At 39.9% G+C, this 21,183-nt stretch overlaps 1 protein-coding gene across 4 annotated transcripts in view; it reads left to right on the forward strand.

Moving 5' to 3' along the window:
* MCC (MCC regulator of WNT signaling pathway) overlaps positions 1-21,183 on the forward strand; it is a 223,927-nt gene that overhangs the window by 80,079 nt on the left and 122,665 nt on the right. Inside the window, exon 2 of one of the 4 annotated variants that reach the window (XM_074856978.1) lies at positions 15,633-15,721. The exons of the other annotated variants lie outside the window; for them this stretch is intronic. Within the exon in view, the coding sequence (XP_074713079.1) occupies positions 15,698-15,721 (24 nt within the window). The 5' untranslated portion in view covers positions 15,633-15,697. The remainder of the gene's footprint in view (positions 1-15,632; positions 15,722-21,183) is intronic. 4 annotated transcript variants of the gene reach the window in all.

Here is a 21,183-nt window from a genome sequence, read left to right on the forward strand (position 1 = left end):
ATTACTAGTGTATAATAAGCTTTATAAAATATGCAAAATGTAGAATAGCGTTAACTATTTTCCCCATCTTGATAGATGGGGTGTTTGAGATCAGAGGAGGACTCCTGTGCCCTTTGTTTTAAAGAGCAGTATACTGCCACTGACTGCATTGAAATTGGGAGCAAACTTTTGCTGCAGAATGGAACAAACTTTCAGTTGCATTTTTGTGAATATCAATACAGCAGCTGATATTGATGCCATGACAAATTCATTGAACAAAAGTAACCTTTAGAAATATATCTGGTATGATACACTTTAAATGTGTCTTTTTAAAAAAATCCGAGAAACAATCTTCAGATTTTTTCAAGAAATAAATCTTTATATGTGTTTTTGTGTCTGTAAGTACATTTGTAAATACTTTCGGGTAAGACATAAAACAGTACTTTCTTGTATTGTTTAATTCTTGTATCAATGATTAAATCTTGCAATATTTCTAGTAACAGTATATTATGTTGGTGTTGCTTGCTGTGAACTTGGGTCTTGAGAAGTATCCATTTCTTTCCTCTTCTAAGTGCCTATTTGATCAGCTGTTTTAACAATGATTTTCCGGTAGTCAGTGGTATCATGGTGATTTAGTCTGACAGAGATGACAGCTAAACCCTTTCTCCAAATTCAGAGGAATCATAGCATCCATTTCTATTTGTTGGTCACAGTTTGCATGTTGCTTTGAGGCTCCACAAGCTGTTCCACAGACATTTATAACCACACACAAATAAAATGTTCTGTTCTCTGAGATTTTTGAAGTCTTGGTGAGACTGCTATAAATTTATTTTAATGCATTCAAGGTTATAATAGATAAACATAAAGTGAAAATGTCATATTTATGCATCCCATTTTTTTCACTAGTAGACTAATGTGAGATTTTAAGGACATGGTATTGTGCCAAGTATTGCCAGCACTTGCTGAAGTTCAAGTTTAGCAAAAAACTTGATGTTTTGGTCAATCCACCATCTCCTGCCTACTGTACTGAAATGAGTATGTGCTAATACCACTTCAGTGTAAAACCTATCGATGGGCTTTGAGCCCAGATAAACATGAGATCATATAAGACACCATGATTTATAAGGAAGTCAGTGAGGTTCTGGCAGTGTCTTCTGCTGACACTGTTCTAAGAATGGCAAAAAGGACAGCTGGAGAGTGGTAGCTTTGTAAATGGCTTCCATGACATCTTGTCTGGGTGCTATGGAACAGTCAGATCCAGGCAGCGACACCATACTGGCCCCGACCTCACCGGACCGAAGCAGGGTTGCATATACAAACACAATACACGCAAACATGATCAAAGGCTTTTATTACCTTGGCGTCCCAGCAGGGGTTCCCCAACAAGTACCCCAGCAAGGTAAACAGCAACCCGGGAGGTCCAAGGCACTGCAGAGCAACAGTCCATGGTGAGGAACAATGTGCATAAGCTTATGAATTTTTTATGTAAAATTACACATGTGCAATAAGTTTAGATGTTGCCATGGCTAGTGGATAGCCTTGCAGGTGGACACATATGGGGAAACCCAGCCAAGGACAACATAAGCAACAATATGTTACAATGTTAACAAAGCATACAGGGATTTATTATAAAGAATCTGGGAAGTAGCTGTACCTCCCTCCATCGCCAAGCTCCTCACCATTTTTCCTCGCATAACTGTACAGAAACCAAGTTCACTGCTAACGTTGCTCTTCAGTTGCGTTGCTCAGAAGTGTGCAAATGCCATACTGAGGGACTGCATGCTCTGTTCATGTGCACACTTGCAGGGATACTGTGGTTACTGACACAAGTGAAGCGGTCTGAGGTAAAGTTTTGTAGCTGTTACTCTTGTTGTAAAAGGCTTAATTCTGGTAGGCATGCATGCTTTTCTTGTGTCTTGTCTATGTCAGTGGGTTTGCTGACTTTCTGAATGGATGTGTCACTCATATCCGAATAATTATTGTCTTCTTGTCCATTTAACTGCAACTATGTTGAAGTTTTGTCATCTCAGTTAGGATAGCTAGAAGCACGCTTTTTACTGTTGGCTAAGGTAGGTGTGCTATCAAAACTCCCAGAGTGTATACCTGATGTGGAACTCCCATTTATTTCCTCTATCTGAATGAGGAATGTAAAATTATGCTCTAACTATACTTTACTTGACAGTGCAGAAAAATAAAGCACCATCAATTGGTTTCTGCAAATAATCACTTTTTTTTTTTTTTTTTTTTTCCTCTTTTTCCCTCACATGTAAGATGTGCCAGATGTTCTGGAAATATTTTCCTGGAGATTCGATATTCTGTGAAAGCTTAGTCTGTGCCAAATGCAGATCTCTTTTGCTCTTTGAAGTTCTATGTTTACAGTACCTCTCAGCACCTATACAAGTATGTGAAGGAAGCTTGATAATATATTCAAGGAGACTGGTTACAAACAGGCTGTTAAAGTAGCAAAGGCCTAGGTGCTTTTTACCCCTCTTTTTGTACATATTGGCATGCTCAGCACCTTAACATGAGGACAGAAAACTTACTTAAATGAAGAATGAAGTAGACACCTTAGGGAGCATTATGCAAAATGCCTTACAAACACAAACTGAGTGTGCTTGAAATAAAAGCAGTTAGAGAAACTGTGAATTGATACCATAGGTACTAACATGACTGCTGTAACTCTTAGTATCCCCAAACTGTTGGCTACTTTTTGCAGATAACTTCTTGTCACTTGTTTTAGAATTCATCTCATATCACCTGGCAGGTATTTTTTTATTGCAGTTTCCACAAATCAGAATAGAAACTTTTCTTGTTTACTTGAATTGTTATTTTTCCAACTAACCTCTGTTGATAGCAGAAGAAAGACCAGTAAAGTATTAGCAGTGCTTTTACTATTTTGTGACACCCTTTGTATCACACCACATAAAGATCCCTGTGCAATACCAAGCAGAGAGACTGTGAATGAGACTGCACATCAGACCAGACAGCATGAGTCATGGGGTTTGTGGCCTTACTCTGGAGAGTAAAACCCTCCTAGATCCTTCTCTGCAGAGCTAAGTGTTGACAGAAAGTGTCATGATCTCAAATGTGCTTAGTGCATTGATGCAAGCAATCTCTTTTACAAACTGAAGTCCTCAAACTCATCTCTGGAGTGTCTCAACCAGGTGGATTTCCTGCCTGTGTGTTAACGTATGGATCTTTTCTTGTGCCACATTACCCTTGCCACCAGAAATGTCTCAAATCTATTTAAATAAGATAAAAAGGAAAGCCATTATCTAACTCACATTATTAAATAAAACACAGGTAATAGAGCTTTCAAAATTATTGTGGAGAAATAATTTCTAAAGCATATAAAACCATCTGCTTTAAGTAAGCTGTTTCCTACATAGCATAACTTTATTATACCAACAATAAATAATAATGTTGTTTTCTTTTTTTAAAAAAAACCATAGCAATGGCTTCAGTGATTTACATTCTATTCTAATAGAAAAAGTTAAGTCTGTAGCTTTTATTTACTTACTTTTTATGTCCAGACATTCCCTTTTGAAAGTATGCAACATTTCTGAAAATAAGTTCTTCTAGACTCCAACGGACTTATTTCAGACTACTCTGATGTGGTTATAACATCTGCCAGTCAGACACGGGATGCTTATTGCACTAAACTAATCCCTGTCTACAGCAGATTCCTGAGGCTTAGAAGTTAATGGCATGAATAACTTAATTCTTTTCAGAGTAGTGTTAATATTTTTGCTTTGTGAAGGTAGAAGGAGGGTTGAGTAGCTCATTCTGTTGATACATGGAGAGTATCTTCTGAGTAACAGCCTGCTCTATTAACATTATCCTGTAGCTTGCTCTTTTGCGAAAAAAATATATTTGGGGGAAAAAAGCCCCACAAAACTGCGGGGACTGTTTTTCCCTTACATGTTTTGCCACAAACTCCTTGGGAAGGTCTTGAGATGTTCTGATGGCTTCCAGTCATGTTGGAAATATCCTCACAGGAGTTATATGCTCCTTGTGCACTTTGAGTATCCTGTCCAATAAAAAAAGTCCTAAGATCCCTGAGTTTTGGGCACTTCTCTGGGTCATTTCTTCCTTAAATTAACTTTTCAACATTTCCATTTATTATGGAGACTCATACGTACATGTAATTATTTATTCTTGAATACCAATTGCAAGCTGCCCTGTTTACTGACATACAAGCTGTCCCAAAATCTGGGTTCTTTTACCTGGTGTGCATTGAATTGAAAAACACACAGAGTCAAGATACTTGTTTAACCCATATCTGCACAAAGATGGGTGCTATGTGGTAATTCCACAAAGCTAGCACACTGCACAAAGGCAGGCAACAATACACTTCAAACTGCACGAATACACACGTTTACTGTAATGACTGCTGGGTAGTTTCTTATGGCTTTGTTCCTTACAGGTTAACAACATGCCTCGTCTTGATTTAAAGTCACGATATCCTCTTTATTAACTGTGCATGTTCAGGGAGGAAGGGGTGTTTCTTGGTAGGGGGCTTTTTCCTACTCCAGGGCTTGTTAATGAGGAAAGTCCACTCACAGTTTGAGTAGCTCTCTCCTTGGTTCAATTAGCAGCTTTTGTTGCTGTGTGCTTATCTTGGTATTTCCCTGCTTGATGGTTTTATGGTGTCATCCCTCCTGCTTATCTCAGTATTTCCTTGTTTTAATTACAGTGTTACTTCTTCAGTGTTGCTCTGTCAGCTTTACCAGTTCCTTTATCAATTCCTGGCATTCTTTCACAACCCTCCTTTGGTCATTTTATTAATTAAGATGTAACAAGATCACTAAAAAAGTGTACACTTCAACAGTTGCTGGCCTGTGATAATACTAAGCTCTGGAATTATACAATGCATTGTACATAGGGACTACATCTTAATTTTCCTCTGTCTTAAGGAGTTCATAACATAATAAAGAAACAAAAAGTGCAAGAGAATCACATGCTAAAAATAGTACTGTCAACTCATTTATCCATTTGGCATTTTAATTTTAAGACAAATATTAGGAATTATTGCCTGGCTTGGGAGGGAGTTAAAGTTGCACATTTGTATCCCTAAAATTACTTATTTAGGTTTAGAATTTATCTAAGTAAAATTAATCATAAAATCTATTTTTGCAGCTATGAATATATATTTCATTCTCAGATAAACCCTGAAGAATTACCTATTTTGCAAATAGTGAAACTGTGCTATAATGTGTCAATTATGAAATTGTTCCTACTCTTCTAATTTTTGCTACTCTGAAGTTAAACACTGCTGCCAGTGATATGCCATTGCCCAGTTCTCACCACAGCATTGCCACTGATTTTGTAACTATTTTAGTCAAGTTGCTTAATTTCTGCTTCTGAATTCCCTCTTTTTTCATGGACACAGTATTCTTTTAGAGTTGATATTTTTCTGGACATACCTAGCTTTTACATTTATGTTTAAGTGCAAGCATTCAGATGTGAATTTTTTTAAAAAAAACAAAAACAACCAACCACAACCTTAATTTAATAAAGCAAGGGAGGAACACAGGTTAAAAGCAATAGTGTAGAATGAATATTAAAGCTACTCTCTCCATTAAGTACAGGGTGTTCTCTGTTTTTTTAAATTTATTGTTACTTGTATTTTTCCTGCTAGTAAAATGCCACTTAATATGCAAAGTGGATACAGGAGAAAGTACCACGAACTCCCATCTGTGATCATATGAACATTCCAAAAAAGTTTATGGATTTCTGTCACTCTTTTTTTTAATCTATTGCTTAGGGAAGTAGGCATCAGATATGGTTTAATCAAAAACAAAGGGAAAAAAGGAAGGACAGGGCAGGTGGAAGGGAAGTTTCACTCTTTATATCTCACATGTAGCTTAAGGTTCTGTACAGTTTGTAGAGCTGAACCTTGAAGTGCTTTGGCTTCCAGTTCAAGCTACCATTCCTGCAGTCAAGTATGTCTGACTTTCAACTAAAACCTAGCAGAACACACCAATGTGATACTAACCTGTACTTGCAGGTAACAAGGTTACTTCTGTGTTACCTGTGACTGTGATTTGCAGAGGTATAGCACTTTCAAGGGAAAAAGAGTTTGCAGTTGGAGGGAGGAGAGAAAAATGTGAGATTACAGAATCACAGAATCATCTAGGTTGGAAAAGACCCTGAAGATCATCTAGTCCAACCATTAACCTAACACTGACTGTTCTCAGCTACACCATATCCCTAAGCGCTACGTCAGCCCGACTCTTAAACACCTCCAGGAATGGGGACTCCACCACTGTAAAGAAATACTTCCTAATATCCAGTCTAAACCTTCCCTGGTGCAACTTGAGGCCATTACCTCTTGTCCTATCACTTGTTACTTGGTTCAAGAGACTCATCCCCAGCTCTCTGCAACCTCCTTTCAGGCAGTTGTAGAGGGCAATGAGCTCTCCCCTCAGCCTCCTCTTCTCCAGACTAAACAACCCCAGTTCCCTCAGCCGCTCCTCGTACGACATGTGCTCCAGACCCTTCACCAGCTTCGTTGCCCTTCTCTGGACACGCTCGAGTCATTCAATGTCCTTTTTGTAGTGAGGGGCCCAAAACTGAGCACAGTCATCGAGGTGCGGCCTCACCAGTGCCAAGTACAGGGGCAAGATCACTTCCCTGTCCCTGCTGGCCACGCTATTTCTGATACAAGCCAGGATGGCACTGGCCTTCTTGCCCACCTGGGCACACTGCTGGCTCATGTTCAGCCGGCTGTCAATCAACACCCCCAGGTCCCTCTCTGACTGGCAGCTCTCCAGCCACTCCTCCCCAAGCCTGTAGCGCTGCTGGGGGTTGTTGTGGCCCAAGTGCAGCACCCAGCATTTGGCCTTATTGAAACTCCTACAGTTGGCCTCAGCCCATCGCTCCAGCCTGTCCAGGTCTCTCTGCAGAGCCTCCCTACCCTTGAGCAGATCAACACTCCCACCCAACTTGGTGTCATCTGCAAACTTACTGAGGGTGCACTCGATCCCCTCATCTAGATCATCAATAAAGATGTTAAACAGGAGTGGCCCCAAAACCAATCCCTGGGGGACACCACTCGTGATCGGCTGCCAACTGGATTTAACTCCGTTCACCACAACTCTTTGGGCCCGGCCATCCAGACAGTTTTTTACCCAGCAAAGCGTGTGCCCATCCAAGCCACGAGCAGCCAGTTTTGCCAGGAGAATGCTGTGGGAAACGGTGTCAAAGGCCTTACTCATGAATACACTGTCATGGTCTAAATGGACTTAATTGTTAATAATGTGCCTGAATCTTCAGCTGATGGAGCAGCAGAAGAGTAGGAGAGACATATAAGTATCGATCTATCCTCTTAGAGTTGAATCCATTTAGTTCATAGACAACAGTCCAACACAATTGTGACTGAAACTATACTTCATGTTTACAAAACAGAAGTGTAGCAAAAATGGGGAAAAAGCATTCCCATTAGAAGTGTGCTCACATAAGGTCCTATGCTGACAAAACTGTAGTGCCTTATCTACAGACTGTATAGTTGCTCTGACTATTCCTATACATTATTCTATATTACTTGGTCTTTACTCTTGGTCCATTACTCTGGACAAGAAGTACACTGTGTGTCAGGTTTACTTACTTATAATGTGTAGTTCTCCTACCCCACCCTTGTGGATTTCAGTTAGAAAATGACACCCCCACACATCCCCTATTACAGGTCACCTCCCCATCCCCTGCTGAAGAAGTCTCAAACCTCACATCAGTGAACTGATTGGCTACTGTGGCTTTCAGGTATTTAGGCCATGCAATTAATTGCACATCTCTTGGAGGTACCTTTACCTCATATGTAAAGTGTGCTTCATATGCCGAGACGCACTAGCAGGGGCTTTCCAGATAAGAATCTCTGGATGCTGTAGTAGTCCCTATTGTAATTTGAAATAAATGTGGTATTCCTTTACAGCTGGGTTTTTTTAAAGAGTCTGTCGAAGCTAAATACCTAAATCCCAGGGAAATCACTTTGTACTCTGAAAGTGTTAGACTCCTTGGAAAACTCCAGTTTGTATTTCTGAAGGCAGGTTCCAAGATTGTCTCTGCAAATCTGTGCAAGACTCTAATCCTGTTTCAAGTGAGCTTTCTTCACCCTTATCTTTTCAGTGTCATAAATTTCCTTGTGACATTTAAGTGATGTACAAATGCAGTCCGATATTAGCCTTGATATATAAACAAACAGGATAGGTATTGGTAAGTATGTGCTCTACTTTTCTCCATGCAGCAGTTTATAGCTACTAACATATAAATAGCCAGGGTGCTAATTTGGTGGCTGAAATACCTAAAGTTAGATGGCTAAATACACTTTTAATGTATGTGTCTAATCAAGTCACAAAAAACAGTAAAACGACTCAGTTCCTCTCCTTAATTTATTTCTTCAAAAAGCAGCCTATCCCAACGCTTACAAGGAGATGTTTATGATGCTCTTTTGTATTCTTTCAGGCATTCCACAGCCCTCCCAAGTCCGGTTTTTTGTTCGTCTACATGAAGAATATTTTAACTTTTGAGCCATGGTTCATAATGATACCATTTCACATCTGAGGTGGCCATCCTTTATACTGGTCCAAGTTTTTATCTTCTTTCAGAAGGAGTAGTGGTAGATGTAACCAAGTGTTTGAATTTCTTTGCCACTTTTAAACATTTCTGTAGATTCCCTTAATATCATGTTTCAGATGATGATCAAAGAGGTAAAATATAACAAAGAGAGTCAGTATAACTTTGCTTGATGTTGCAGAATCCTTTAACTGTATTTTTTTTGAAGTCCATGTTAAGCATTTTGACCTCAGAGCTTTGCTGAGCATGGTCTGCTCATTTAAAGAATAACACAGCAGTCTCAGTTTTCCCATAGTCCCCTGTGTGTGGTGTGTTAGCTAGTTACTGGTTACCCATTGTGTGCCAGCCTGGCTTCAATGTGTCTGGGATGTCTGAAGCTGGGAATGTTCCAGTGGCGGCAGCAGCCACAGCAGCAATTTCAGTTCTGGTTAGTGCCAAGTCACTTTTTTTTAATGATCCTTCCAGATGACTATGTGAACAACAACTTCAACATCTCCATGCAAGACACATCGCCCTTAGCTAAAGGGAGAGCTGTCATACTGCAGGGCTGCTAAAGTAATTTTTGGAAAAAAGCTTAAGAAAACAGTCACACCTGAAAAAGAAGTTGGTGAGATGTTCGTGTGAAAAAAATGCATGTTCTTTTATCTAGAGTGCTGTAATTAATTAACACCCTTGTGATGAAAGGAAGTAGAGTTATTCCCATATTATATGTGAGAAAACAGTAAGGGCTTGTCTACACAGGGCTGTTTTGCAGTTGTGCTGTTAGCCAGTGCACTGCTGTATTTAAACAGCTGTAATTATACTGCTAGAATTCCTTGAGTGAGACTCTCCTCTGAGTAGAAACATGCCCTTTTCTGATTTGAGGTGTACTGCTTTGGAAGTAATTTGAACTGAGCCAAAAGAGGAAAAACAACCCCAACTTTTTGGCTAAATACAAAATAAGACCAAATACACAGTGAGTTATACTCAGTAACTATGGTGTTTTAAACATTTCCCTCATCCTGTATAGCTTTCCTGGCTAGACAAGTCTTGAATATGTTAATGTGCTTGTGTCACTGCTTGTTAATACTGTATTACTGTTTCCTTGTGTCCGCTGTCTTCTCCCTCTATCATTTCTATGTACATTGTAGATCTGCTTGGCCTAGAGGGCTTATTTTGTAAAAGAGTTCATACATACAACATTAGTTCAAAAGCAGATCTAAGGGCAGTATTCTGACTTGTATCACCTTTATTATAGGATGGATAATATTTATTTGTATTAATGATAGATGTTAAATACAATCCTATTAATATTTAGCTGAAATGAAAAATATCCATGTGGCAAGCTCTGCAACTCAAGTCCAACCTGTTAAATCAAACCCACGACCAGGAAGCTAAAAAGTCTACTGCAGACTTAAGCTAATTCTTGCTGATGATGCAGAACTGGGAAAAAAGTGGAAAAAGAGAATCATACAATGGTTTGGGTTGGAAGGGACCTTAAAAATCATCTAGTTTCAACCCCCCTGCCATGGGCAGGGACACCTTCCACTAGATCAGGTTGCTCAAAGCCCCGTCCAACCTGGCCTTGAACACTTCCAGGGAGGGGGCATCCACAGCTTCTCTGGGCAACCTGTTCCAATGTCTCACCACCCTCACAGTAAAGAATTTCTTCCTTATATAATCTAAAGCTGCCCTCTTTCAGTTTAAAGCCATTACTCCTTTTCCTATCACTACATGCCCTTGTAAAAAGTCCCTCCCCATCTTTCCTGTAGGCCCCCTTTAAGTACTGGAAGGCTCTCCCCAGAGCCTTCTCTTTTCCAGACTGAACAACCTCAAGTCTCTCAGCCTGTCCTCATAGGAGAGGTGCTCCAGCCCCCTGATCATCTTTGTGGCGCTCCTCTAGACTCGCTCAAGCAGGTCTTGTCCTTCTTGTGTTGGGGGCCCCAGAGCTGGACACAGTACTGCAGGTGGGGTCTCATGAGAGCAGAGTAGAGGGGGAGAATCCCCTCCTTCGACCTGCTGGCCACACTTCTCTTGATGTGGCCCAGGATATGGTTGGCTTTCTGGGCTGTGTGCACACATTTGCAGATCATGTTGAGCTTCTCATTAACCAACACCCCCAAATCCTCCTCCCCAGGGCTGCTCTCAAGTCACTCATCGCCCAGCCTGTATTTGTGCTTGGGATTGCCTTGACCCATGTGCAGAATGTTGCATGTGGGCTGTTGAACTTCATGAGGTTTGCACAGGCCCACCTCAAGTCTGTCAAGGTCCCTCTGAATGGCATTCCCTCCCTCCAGCATGTCGACCACTCCACATTAAGAAAACATTAAATGCAGCAGAAATTGTGTCTTAATCTATTTTTCTGTATTCTTTTGGGTATTTTAGTCATATGGCTAGGTTAAGTCACTTCAAATGTTCTTCTTTGCAGTCTGGTATAGCTGGTATTTTTACTTCTGCTTTTTTTAGAAGATGCAGATAATTTTTTTATGGTTTCTTGATGACCTTGGAAATTATGTCAGCTGGAAAACTATACAAGTTTACAGATGGAAAGATACATAAAATCTGTTCCACATCTCTCCCAGTGTAAGAGTGCTTCATAATGTATATTTTGTTTTCCAGTCTAGGTGTACACTTCCCAAGTCATGGAGTCTTTAGACTTGGCAGGCCATTTTACAACTCTTCTGAATTTTGTTGTCAGGAATCCCTTTTTTTGAACTTTGTCTCAGTATTCTTTGTTTACTGCAACATTCTTACATCTACCTTTTTTTTCTAAAAAAACCCTCTTCATGTCTGTGTTTCCATGTGCATTATAGAGTTGCGATTTTTTTTTTTTTTAAATTCTGATGCTAATGTGAGTGCACTAGCCAAATTTGCAAGGTAAAAACTTGAAAATTCAGCTGCAAAGTAGTTCCTTCTGGAAAATCATTCATTCCCAGTCTTTAAACTGTTATTGCTCATTTCTTCTTCTCTTCTTTCCACCCTCAATGTTGTTAAATTACATGGTTGCTTAGATAGGTTTGTGTACCTAGTAACACCTCGTAATACTAAATTACCAATAAACCAATTACTATTCAGTGGAGTAACCTTTGTCTCTCAAAATCATAATTATTTTCTTGTCTTTCAGTGAGATTTCCCACTGTTTATAAGTGCTCGTGGTCATATTTTTCTTCATCTGCTTGTTGGTTCATATTAACTACCACATCATTAATTAATTGGTATAAGCCACCACTCATAGGAAAATGAGCAAAGTGGCCTCTTCTCCTCCCAGTGAAGGGAGGAAAGTTGAAGTTATTTCTTTCAACTCTCCATAAGAGTTCTCTTTCAGAAGACAAGTGCTCTTTTTTTCTATATCTGTGTGTGGCTGTGTACATCTTTACATTTGGATGCTGTTGGAGAGCTCTCTAATAGTCTTGCAGTCACACTGTAAGAATAGAAGGCATTAGACCAGAAGTCCTTCTTATGAAGAGCACTCACAACTCTTGAATTACACCCAGTATAATTTAACAGTGGGAAAGTTGTTCCAGGATATAGGTCAGAGAATATCTCATATTTTGCTATATATTCTGTATATTTGAGTTTCCCCTTTTTTTAAATAACTTCTAGTGATTGTCTTATCCCATGGGTAGTAATTGGTATAAACTTTTATTTGTGATCATTCTAATGTAGCAGTATTTACCCCCTATGGTGTTGGCAGGCTGAAAGGAGAGAGGATGGAAAGCTATATGAGGGGGAAGTCTACTTGTTAACTTGGGTCTGGCAGAGTCAAGGGTTTTGGTTGTTGGTTTTTTTTTTTTTCTTTTTTAAAAATGGTGAAATAAAATACACAGATTTGTGTGCTATGTCAGCTACTTCATCAGTTTCTGCCCTTTATTTCTGACCCACTGGTGAAGGTTTCCAACCTAAGGCTGCAGAAACTCATTGAATATTCCTGGTCCTTTCAGTAAATATCCTTGGGTAGCCACCAGTGCAGACACAAGGGAAGAGGTGCCAAAAATGTTTGTTGGAGAGCTACATAAGCAAGCAGTTCTCATTGGAAACATAACATTTGGGAATCTTCCCATCTCACCACATCAGTTACACCCCATAATCCCATCCTGACACATATGGGACTTTGAGACTAAAGATTAGGGCAGCAGGGTTGGCTGGTAGGTTGCACTTTCATCAGTATTTATGTAATCTTCCAATTATGTGGAAGTGCAAACCCTTTAATTTTTGAAACTCATTACTGGTTAGTGCTGGTTTGAAGAGTTGCTTGTTTAAAGGGTAGAACAATGGATGATAACTGATGCATTAACTTTGTGAATCAAACTATGTTTTCATTATTTTCTTGACATTGGTGGCTGAAAATCATTTTTTACATGTTTACACTGTTTGAAGGAGAAAATTATCTTAGCACGTCTTGAATTAACTAATATGATTTTAGTTAGTTTTCCCATTTCAGCATTCAAATACTTTGCATTGTATAACAAAACATGATGTGTTGGAGAATAGGAGGAATGCTCAGTTTTGAGCATTTAACATGCCTAAAATTAGATTTAGCCATAATGTGATAAGCGTTTGTGCGTGTCATTGATTTCACAGAATCATAGAATCATTTAGGTTGGAAAAGACCTTTAAGATCATCGAGTCCATCCATAAACCTAACAATGCCAAGTCCACCACTAAACCATGTCTCTAAGCACCACGTCTACACATCTTTTAAATACCTCCAGGGATGGTGACTCAACCACCTCCCTGGGCAGCCTGTTCCAATGCTTGATGACCCTTTCCATGAAGAAATTTTTCCTAATATCCAATCTAAACCTCCCCTGGTGCAACTTGAGGCTGTTTCCTCTTGTCCTATCACTTGTCACTTGGGAAAAGAGACCAACAGCCACCTCACTACAACCTCCTTTCAGGTAGTTGTAGAGAATGATAAGGTCTCCCCTCATCCTCCTTTTCTCCAGACTAAACAATCCCAGTTCCTTCAGCCACTCCTCATAAGACTTGTGCTTTAGACCAGTTCTGCTGCTCTTTGGACGTGCTGCAGCACCTTAATGTCTTTCTTGTTGTGAGGGGCCCTAAAGTGCTCACAGTATTTGAGATGCAGCCTCACCAGTGCAGAGTACAGGAGGACAATCACTTCCCAGTCCTGCTGGCCACATTTCTGATACAAGCCAGGGTGCTATTGGCCTTCTTGGCCACCTGGGCACACTGCCAGATCATATTCAGCCAGGTCCTTTTCCGCTGGGCAGCTTTCCAGCCACTCTTCCCCCAGCCTATAGTGTTGCATGGGGTTGTTGTGACCCAAGCATTGTTGTGACCCAAGGACCCAGCACTTAGCCTTGTTGAACCTCATACAGTTGGCCTTGGCTCATCCAGCCTATCCAGATCCCTCTGTAGAGCCTTCCTACCCTCGAGCAGATCAACACTCCCACCTAATTTGGTGTCATCTGCAAATTTACTGAGGTTGCAATCAATCCCCTCATCCAGGTCATTGATGTTAAACAGAACTGGTCCCAGTACTTGAGCCCTGGGGAACACCACTTGTGACCAGCCACCAACTGGATTTAACTCCATTCACCACAACTCTTTGGGCCCGGCCATCCAGACAGTTTTTTACCCAGCAAAGCGTGTGCCCATCCAAGCCACGAGCAGCCAGTTTCTCCAGGAGAATGCTGTGGGAAACAGTGTCAAAGTCTTTACTGAAGTCCAGGTAAACAGCATCCACAGCCTTGCCCTCATCCAATAAATGGGTCACCTTGTCATAGAAGGAGGTCAGGGTAGTCAAGCAGGGCCTGCCTTTCATAAACCCATGCTTGTTTATCTTCATAGAAGCTAATTCCATGTTTCAAAAGTAAGCATATTTATTTTTGCTCTGCGGTCAAAGTTCTGACCTGTTATAGGAATTTGGACCTTTCAATATGATTACTGAGTTTAATTCTGATATTTATTGTGCTTACCACTGCTTTAAAAAAAAACCCTAAAAAAACCCAAAAAATCCACAAACCAAAACTGGTTGAGAATCCGAACACTGAAGCTTAAGAAATCATCATTCTGAGGAAAGCTTTCTGGACTAGGAGAATATAAAGAACTATTACTACCTGTGGGCAAACTACCTTTGTTTGAGGAAACATAATTTATATTTCTTCTTCATTTTTATATTTGTTAAAATGCAAAATCCTGGATGGATAATAGAATATGATGTTATCTATATACTGGGCTTTTTTAAATTTTTTTTTTTTTATCTCACTGCTCCAGGTGCACACACATATATGTTGCCTTGACTCCTGATAATCCCATGCAATGATTTTTATTTCTTGACTTCTGATATTAATCGAGCCAGAAATAGTTTAGCACTCATGGTAGTTGACAGGAAGAACAGGAAATACTGAAAAAAACTTTTATTTTCCTAGTTCATTTGATTTTGCTGCTGTTGCTGAAGGGTATAATTCAGATACAAGATGCAGGGCAACTGCAATAAAATTTCCATTTCATTTAACAATTTTTCAGGTTTTTCTTTTATCTCCCTTAGGACAAATGTGGCACATGCCACTTTTTGTCCTGCTTGTATTTACATCTTTTCTTTAGCTTTCCTAAATCATTATACTTCATGAGAAAGGAGAAGTCAGTGAGAGAAATGGTTTTGTCAAATTACATACTGCTCATATGTGGCTGTGTTTGTATGTATATTATAGTTTTTGCTTTATTTCAATGGCAGGTCTGAATCTAGATAATTTTATTCAGCCTCTCATCTACTATATTGAGATCACAGTCTTTAGTAAAATAACCCTAATGCAGTCATATATATAGACCTTAAAATCAGTTTATGTTGCTTTCCGGTAATCCAGGGACCTAAAGCCTTTTCACTCTGATTCTGCTTTCCTCTCCTTTTGTTCTGTCTTTCTTGAATAGAAGCTGGCCCTTTCTGTAAAATAAAAATTTTACCAAAAATCATTTTTAATGGTTTTACAAATAGTACACAATGGGAGCAGGAAATAAAACTTACTCTGGCAATCCATAAATGTTGGAGGATGTTTAGTAAAATCTATTTATGCAAATACAAAGTGTTTATCATATTCAGTTCAACTGTTCATGATAATAAAATATTTTGTGTTTTGCAGAAGATAAAGTTTCTGTTGAACAGCTGCAGAGTCAGTGACAAATGCTCTTCTAGAATTAGACGAAGATGGAGCATTGGCCACCACCAATAGTGAGTCAGATCTATATTAGGGAGAGAAGCTGCACGCAGAGGGAGCTTCCGGAGGCTTAGTTTACTGACCTGGTTTCCCTGAGACCTGTGTAACTGTTGCAATCAGTACAGCTGTAGCAAATGGGATTCAACAGCGCCTCTGTATGGGAGCTGGACTACAGATAATGGGGAATATTAGATTCCTGGCCTGGTGTTCAGGCCATGTTCAGATCTGGGACTGCTGTGTTCTCAGCTGTGGCTTCTGTGAGGGCTCGGAGGCTGTTGTGAATCCAGCCTGAGGTGAGGCTGGAATTGGCTTTTGCTTATCTCATACTCCCCAACAAGGGAGAAGACGAAGTAAATAGCTGTCCTTTTCAACTTTTCTGTGGCACTCAGGGTTTTGAATACTTACTTGAACAATGAAGAGATGAGTGGTTATAGATACAGGCTAATTTTTAATGGCATTTTAATACTGAAGCTGTGATAGCTGGTGCCTTGTCTATGTCTAAATTCTGCCAGGTTGTTTCATGGAGCAGCAGTTATGTATGAGCATTAGTCAAGCTGTGAGGGACCTCAGGGTACCTCTAAACTGACTTACTGCTCAGAGCAGAATCAACACTGAATTCAGACCAGCCAGGTCAAGGCTTTATTCAGTTAGCTCTAGAAATCTTTAAGATTTCCTCTAACAGCACCTCATGGCAACTCCTTCTGCTGCTTTGGCTGTCCTCACACGGAAAAGGTTGTTCCATACATCCCACTGGAATGTCCTCTGTTTCAATTTATTTCCATTCTCTCTTGTCCTCCCACCATGCACCTCAGTAGAGGGCATGGCTATATCTTCTTGACAACCTCTTCACAGGTACTGGCAGGCTGCATGAGGTTCCCCAAAGCTGTGTCATGCCGAGTCTGAACAAGCTGAGTTCTCATAGCCTTTCGTCAAGTGCTCCAGCCCCCTGACCATCTTATGGCCCTTGGCTAGACTCATTCAAGGTCATTAATGTTCTTCAGGTACTGTGACACCTAAAACAAAACACATACTTCCAGATGTGGTCTAAAGAGTGCAGAGTAAACAGGAGTGCTTACCTAGCTTAATCTTCTGTCTGCATTCATGTTGGTTCAATCCACGATGCTATTAGTTTTCACTGCTGCCATTGTGCACTGCTGGCTCCTGTTTAGCTGACTCTCCACCGGGAACCCCAGCCCATTTTCAGCAGAACTGTTGCCCAGTGAGTCAGTTCCCAGCATGCCCTGTTGCAGAGTTTAGTTCATCTTGTCTGCCAGACATGGCATTTGTCCTTGTTGAATTTCATGACTGCTGCTTGCCCACTCCTCCAGCTGATTTATGTCCATCTCAACGGCAACCCTGCCCTTGAGTGTATCATGGAAGTGGAGGCTGACAGACATCGTTAATGATAACCAAAGTTAATCAAAAAGGAACAAAAGATACCATATCGTTTTTATGATGCTTTCTGTGTTAAAATATTTTCAGGCACAGTGCTACAATGCACCAAGCAGCTGTGAATGGTAAACTGGAGGGAAGGGAGAAACTACTAAGAGAAAATACATGGTTGTGTTGATTACTCGAGTGTGTCCAAAGAAGGGCACCGAAGCTGGTGAAGGCTCTGGAGCGCATGTTGTACGAGGAGCGGCTGAGGGAACTGGGGTTGTTTAGTCTGGAGAAGAGGAGGCTGAGGGGAGACCTCATCGCCCTCTACAACTCCCTGAAAGGAGGTTGCAGAGAGCTGGGGATGAGTCTCTTGAACCAAGTAACAAGTGACAGGACAAGAGGTAATGGCCTCAAGTTGTGCCCGGGAAGGTTTAGACTGGATATTAGGAAGCATTTCTTTCCAGAACGGGTTGTTAGGTGTTGGAATGGGCTGCCCAGGGAGGTGGTGGTGTCCCCATCCCTGGAGGTGTTTAAGAGTCGGGTCGACATAGCGCTGAGGGATATGGTGTAGCTGGGAACTGTCAATGTTAGGTTAACGGTTGGACTAGGTGATCTGAGGTGCGTAGCTACTTATCCATTGTCACATAGCTTCTCTGTTAGCACTGAACATACTTTGCTGTTGGCTTCTGTCAGTTACTGGTTTTATTTTCAACCATAAATTCATACATGTACAGTACACTGCTATGTAGGAGCAATTGAGTGTGGGTTCCTACATTATTCTTAATGGAATGGGCTTGAAGATAAGCCTGTTTCTTAACTCCCAATGTGATATGTATTTATGTGTGTATGTGTCATCAAAGTTTTATTTAATGTCTGCTTTCTCTGAAATAGGAAGTCGCAAAATGTAATGAGAAATTGTGAAAAATAGAATGAAAAAAATCTTTGATGGGCTACAATAAAGCTTCCAGAGAAATGTTGCATGTTGATACTAAATAATAAACTGTACTGTCAGAAAGACATGGCTTAGTTACAAAGTATTGCGAAGTGTATTTTCAGGGTACTTGTCTGGAGACAAAGATCTGATAATCTTTTACAGATAATGGGAAATATTTCTGGGAATACTTCTACTAAAGAGGAACCACTTATGCCAATGGGAACGTAAGGTTAAAAAAACCCAAAACATTTAAGAAGAAGCTTTCTTTTATATATGTAGCCTGGGTGTTTATAAAGATTTCTAAGAAGCAAAGGTTACTTAGAAGTAAACTAAAACCTTGTTATGGGTGAAGTATTGAAAGGTGTGGTTCAAGTATAGTTTAAAGTAATTCTACAGAATAAGAAGTGCCAGGAAGATCAAAGTTAGTAATTGCCCTCAATGAGCATCTGAGTTATATCCATTACTGATACATATTTAAGTGGGGGAAAAAGTGGTTAAGAGGCTTTTGTTGTTGCTGTTATTTCTTTTGGAAGGGTTTTTTTAAAATCTTTGATTATATGGATCTTTTTGCATAAAACCTTTTTCCTCCTCTCATGGTCTATATTCCTTCTGTGATTTCTCCATGTTGTATTTGCCCCTTTTCGTCATACCTTCTGTGAGATTCACAAGACTTGAATTCTCTTGTGCAGGGAATGAGTTAGTGGTATGTGTAGGGATCAGTTTTGTGTAGGGTTCAGAGATGTGTTGTAGGATTTTCTTGGTGACCTCCTGTAATGAATCTTTTTCTTTACTGCTTAAGTGTCAGTAAAACTTCTGATTTCATTGTAAGTTCTCATTTTGACATCTTAGTGTAGCATTACTTGGTTGTTATGGCATGCTGCCTTGGTTAATTAGCTTTGAAATGGCTTGCTTACTATCACATCCACTCAGACGAGGGAGACAAGTGACTTAGATTCGTAAATCCCCAGCAGAGTGGACAAGTCTCAAAGTCCAGACATTTATTACATCCCACAATGTTCTAATTGGATACACAGTATTGTAATTGGCTAAGTATATAACAAGTTATGGCAAGTGATACAGTATGCCTTGCGTTACTTAATGATAGTGAGAGAAAAGGGGAAAAAGAAAAGGAGGAAGATGGAATAGAGAAATAGAGATCACCGGTCTGGGTTCAAGCGTCGGTCCTGTCTGAGATCATCAGGGATGCATCTTTCTTATTCTCTTCTTCCTGTCTTCTTTTTTCTTTCTATATTTCACTCCTCCCCTAGGTCAGCCCACATACCTACATATCCCATGTATGGGGAGGGGTAAGGTGTTTCATGGGATGATGTAATTAGCATGATCTTGTTAATCTTTGTTAGCATATTCTGGGGTGTCACTTTAATATGCATTTCATGGATAATGAAGGAAAGGTCATTCACTGGGTGGATGGCCCTTGAAACTTTACAAGATGTACCAGAGCAGAACCATCCTGCCTTCACAGGGCTCCCTCCTCCAGCTGCATCCTGTGCTGTCCAGGCAGCCTTATCAGCTCCAAACTCCACACTATCCACCCCATGACCATAGTTTTGTTACTTGCGAGTGTTTGAGACATTCCTCGGCTCAGAGGGCCTACAATCCCTTATCTCTCTCAGGCTGGTTTTTCTCGCAGGCCTGTTTCTCTCAGGCCCTGTTTTGGGGAGTTAAAAGTCATCTCTCACACTTACCTCTTATTTTAGTTTGCCTAGTAATAGAACTATGACTGTAGAAATGAGCAAGTTAATGTCCCACTGTTAAGCGCTGTATAAGTTGAAATGTTGTGTAGTTGGCTATTGTTAATAAAGAATGTTTTATTCAGATGGGAGTGAAATCTTCTGGTTTGGGGAATTTCCAGTGTAACAGAAAACTGCTTTTACTGGAATTGCTCTCATAACTTTCCTGGTCTTTGGTGACCAGTCTAGGTTGTTCCTGGTAGGGTACTTTATTTTCCAGATACTATTTTTACCTTAGATTGGAAGATGCAGTGTCCAGAAATTATTTGCAGAAAGCACTATGTGAAATACCTTTTGCAGAATAAACTGGGTTTGATCAACTGAAACCATTTCAGATGTAATTTGGTACAGATTTTGCCCGAATAAGTATATACTGTAAGCTTTTCTGAGACTTTATTTTCTGGGTTTTTTTAGTAGATCACAGAGATATTCATGAACACATAGGGAACAACTCAATTTAAAAAGTCAACTGATGGCAGAGGTTGGATACATAATCCAGTTAAAATCCCTGTTTTTTAAATTACAGGAAAAATACTGAAGTCGAACCTCACTGTAAAGAACATCTACCTGAGTGTCATTTGAAATTGGGTGATTGGATGCTTTATCACTACTGCAGTTCTAGACACGTTAACTTTATATCAGATTAGGGACTAATTTTGAAACTACAGTAGTGACCTGGACATTGCCAGAGTAATTGAAAAATTGGTTACAGTATTTGTTGATATGAAGATAAGTTGATATGTTGATATGCTGAAGCTTGGCTGTGGCTTTTCATGTCTGGATGTCTTTTTAAATTTGTCAGTTTTATAGGGCATCATAAGCTTTTTCTGTGTGATTTATGTGGCAGAAGAAGGGAAGTGATTTTTTTTGTTTTTTGGAGATTGAAAGATGTTGAAAATGACATGTGGTTCCTGATGCTACCAGTGAAAATAAAATATCAAGACAACTATGGCTTATTAAGCCACCTAAAATGAATGAAGAGTTTTCCTCTTTAAATTTCAAATTTGAACAGGCTTTGCAAAACATAGTGTCAGTTAATGAGTTGTTCATCATAGAAGAGACTGGACATTCATGCAAATAGAGTTGACACGTACTGTAGTCTGATGTAGCTTGGACATTTTAACACATGCTGACCAGGTTAAATAATCTCAAAGCAAATTTGGAACAGAACATACATTAAAACCTTCCTGATTACTGCTTACAGTCCACTTCTAAATCACCTTTCAAGCCATTCCTTTAGAGTTACTGAAAAGTTGGCAAGGATAGACTGTACTACACTGTTTAAAGTTTCACATCTGTCAAGAAAATTTGCCTGAATTTGAGCAGGATTTCCTTCTGGAAATCAGACTAACAAGGAAGTAGCAAAAGTGGTTAAGCGATGTTTCATAACGGACTTAGCTGCACATAAGGA

Source organism: Strix uralensis, chromosome Z (assembly GCF_047716275.1).
Source record: "Strix uralensis isolate ZFMK-TIS-50842 chromosome Z, bStrUra1, whole genome shotgun sequence".
Lineage (NCBI taxonomy): Eukaryota > Metazoa > Chordata > Aves > Strigiformes > Strigidae > Strix > Strix uralensis.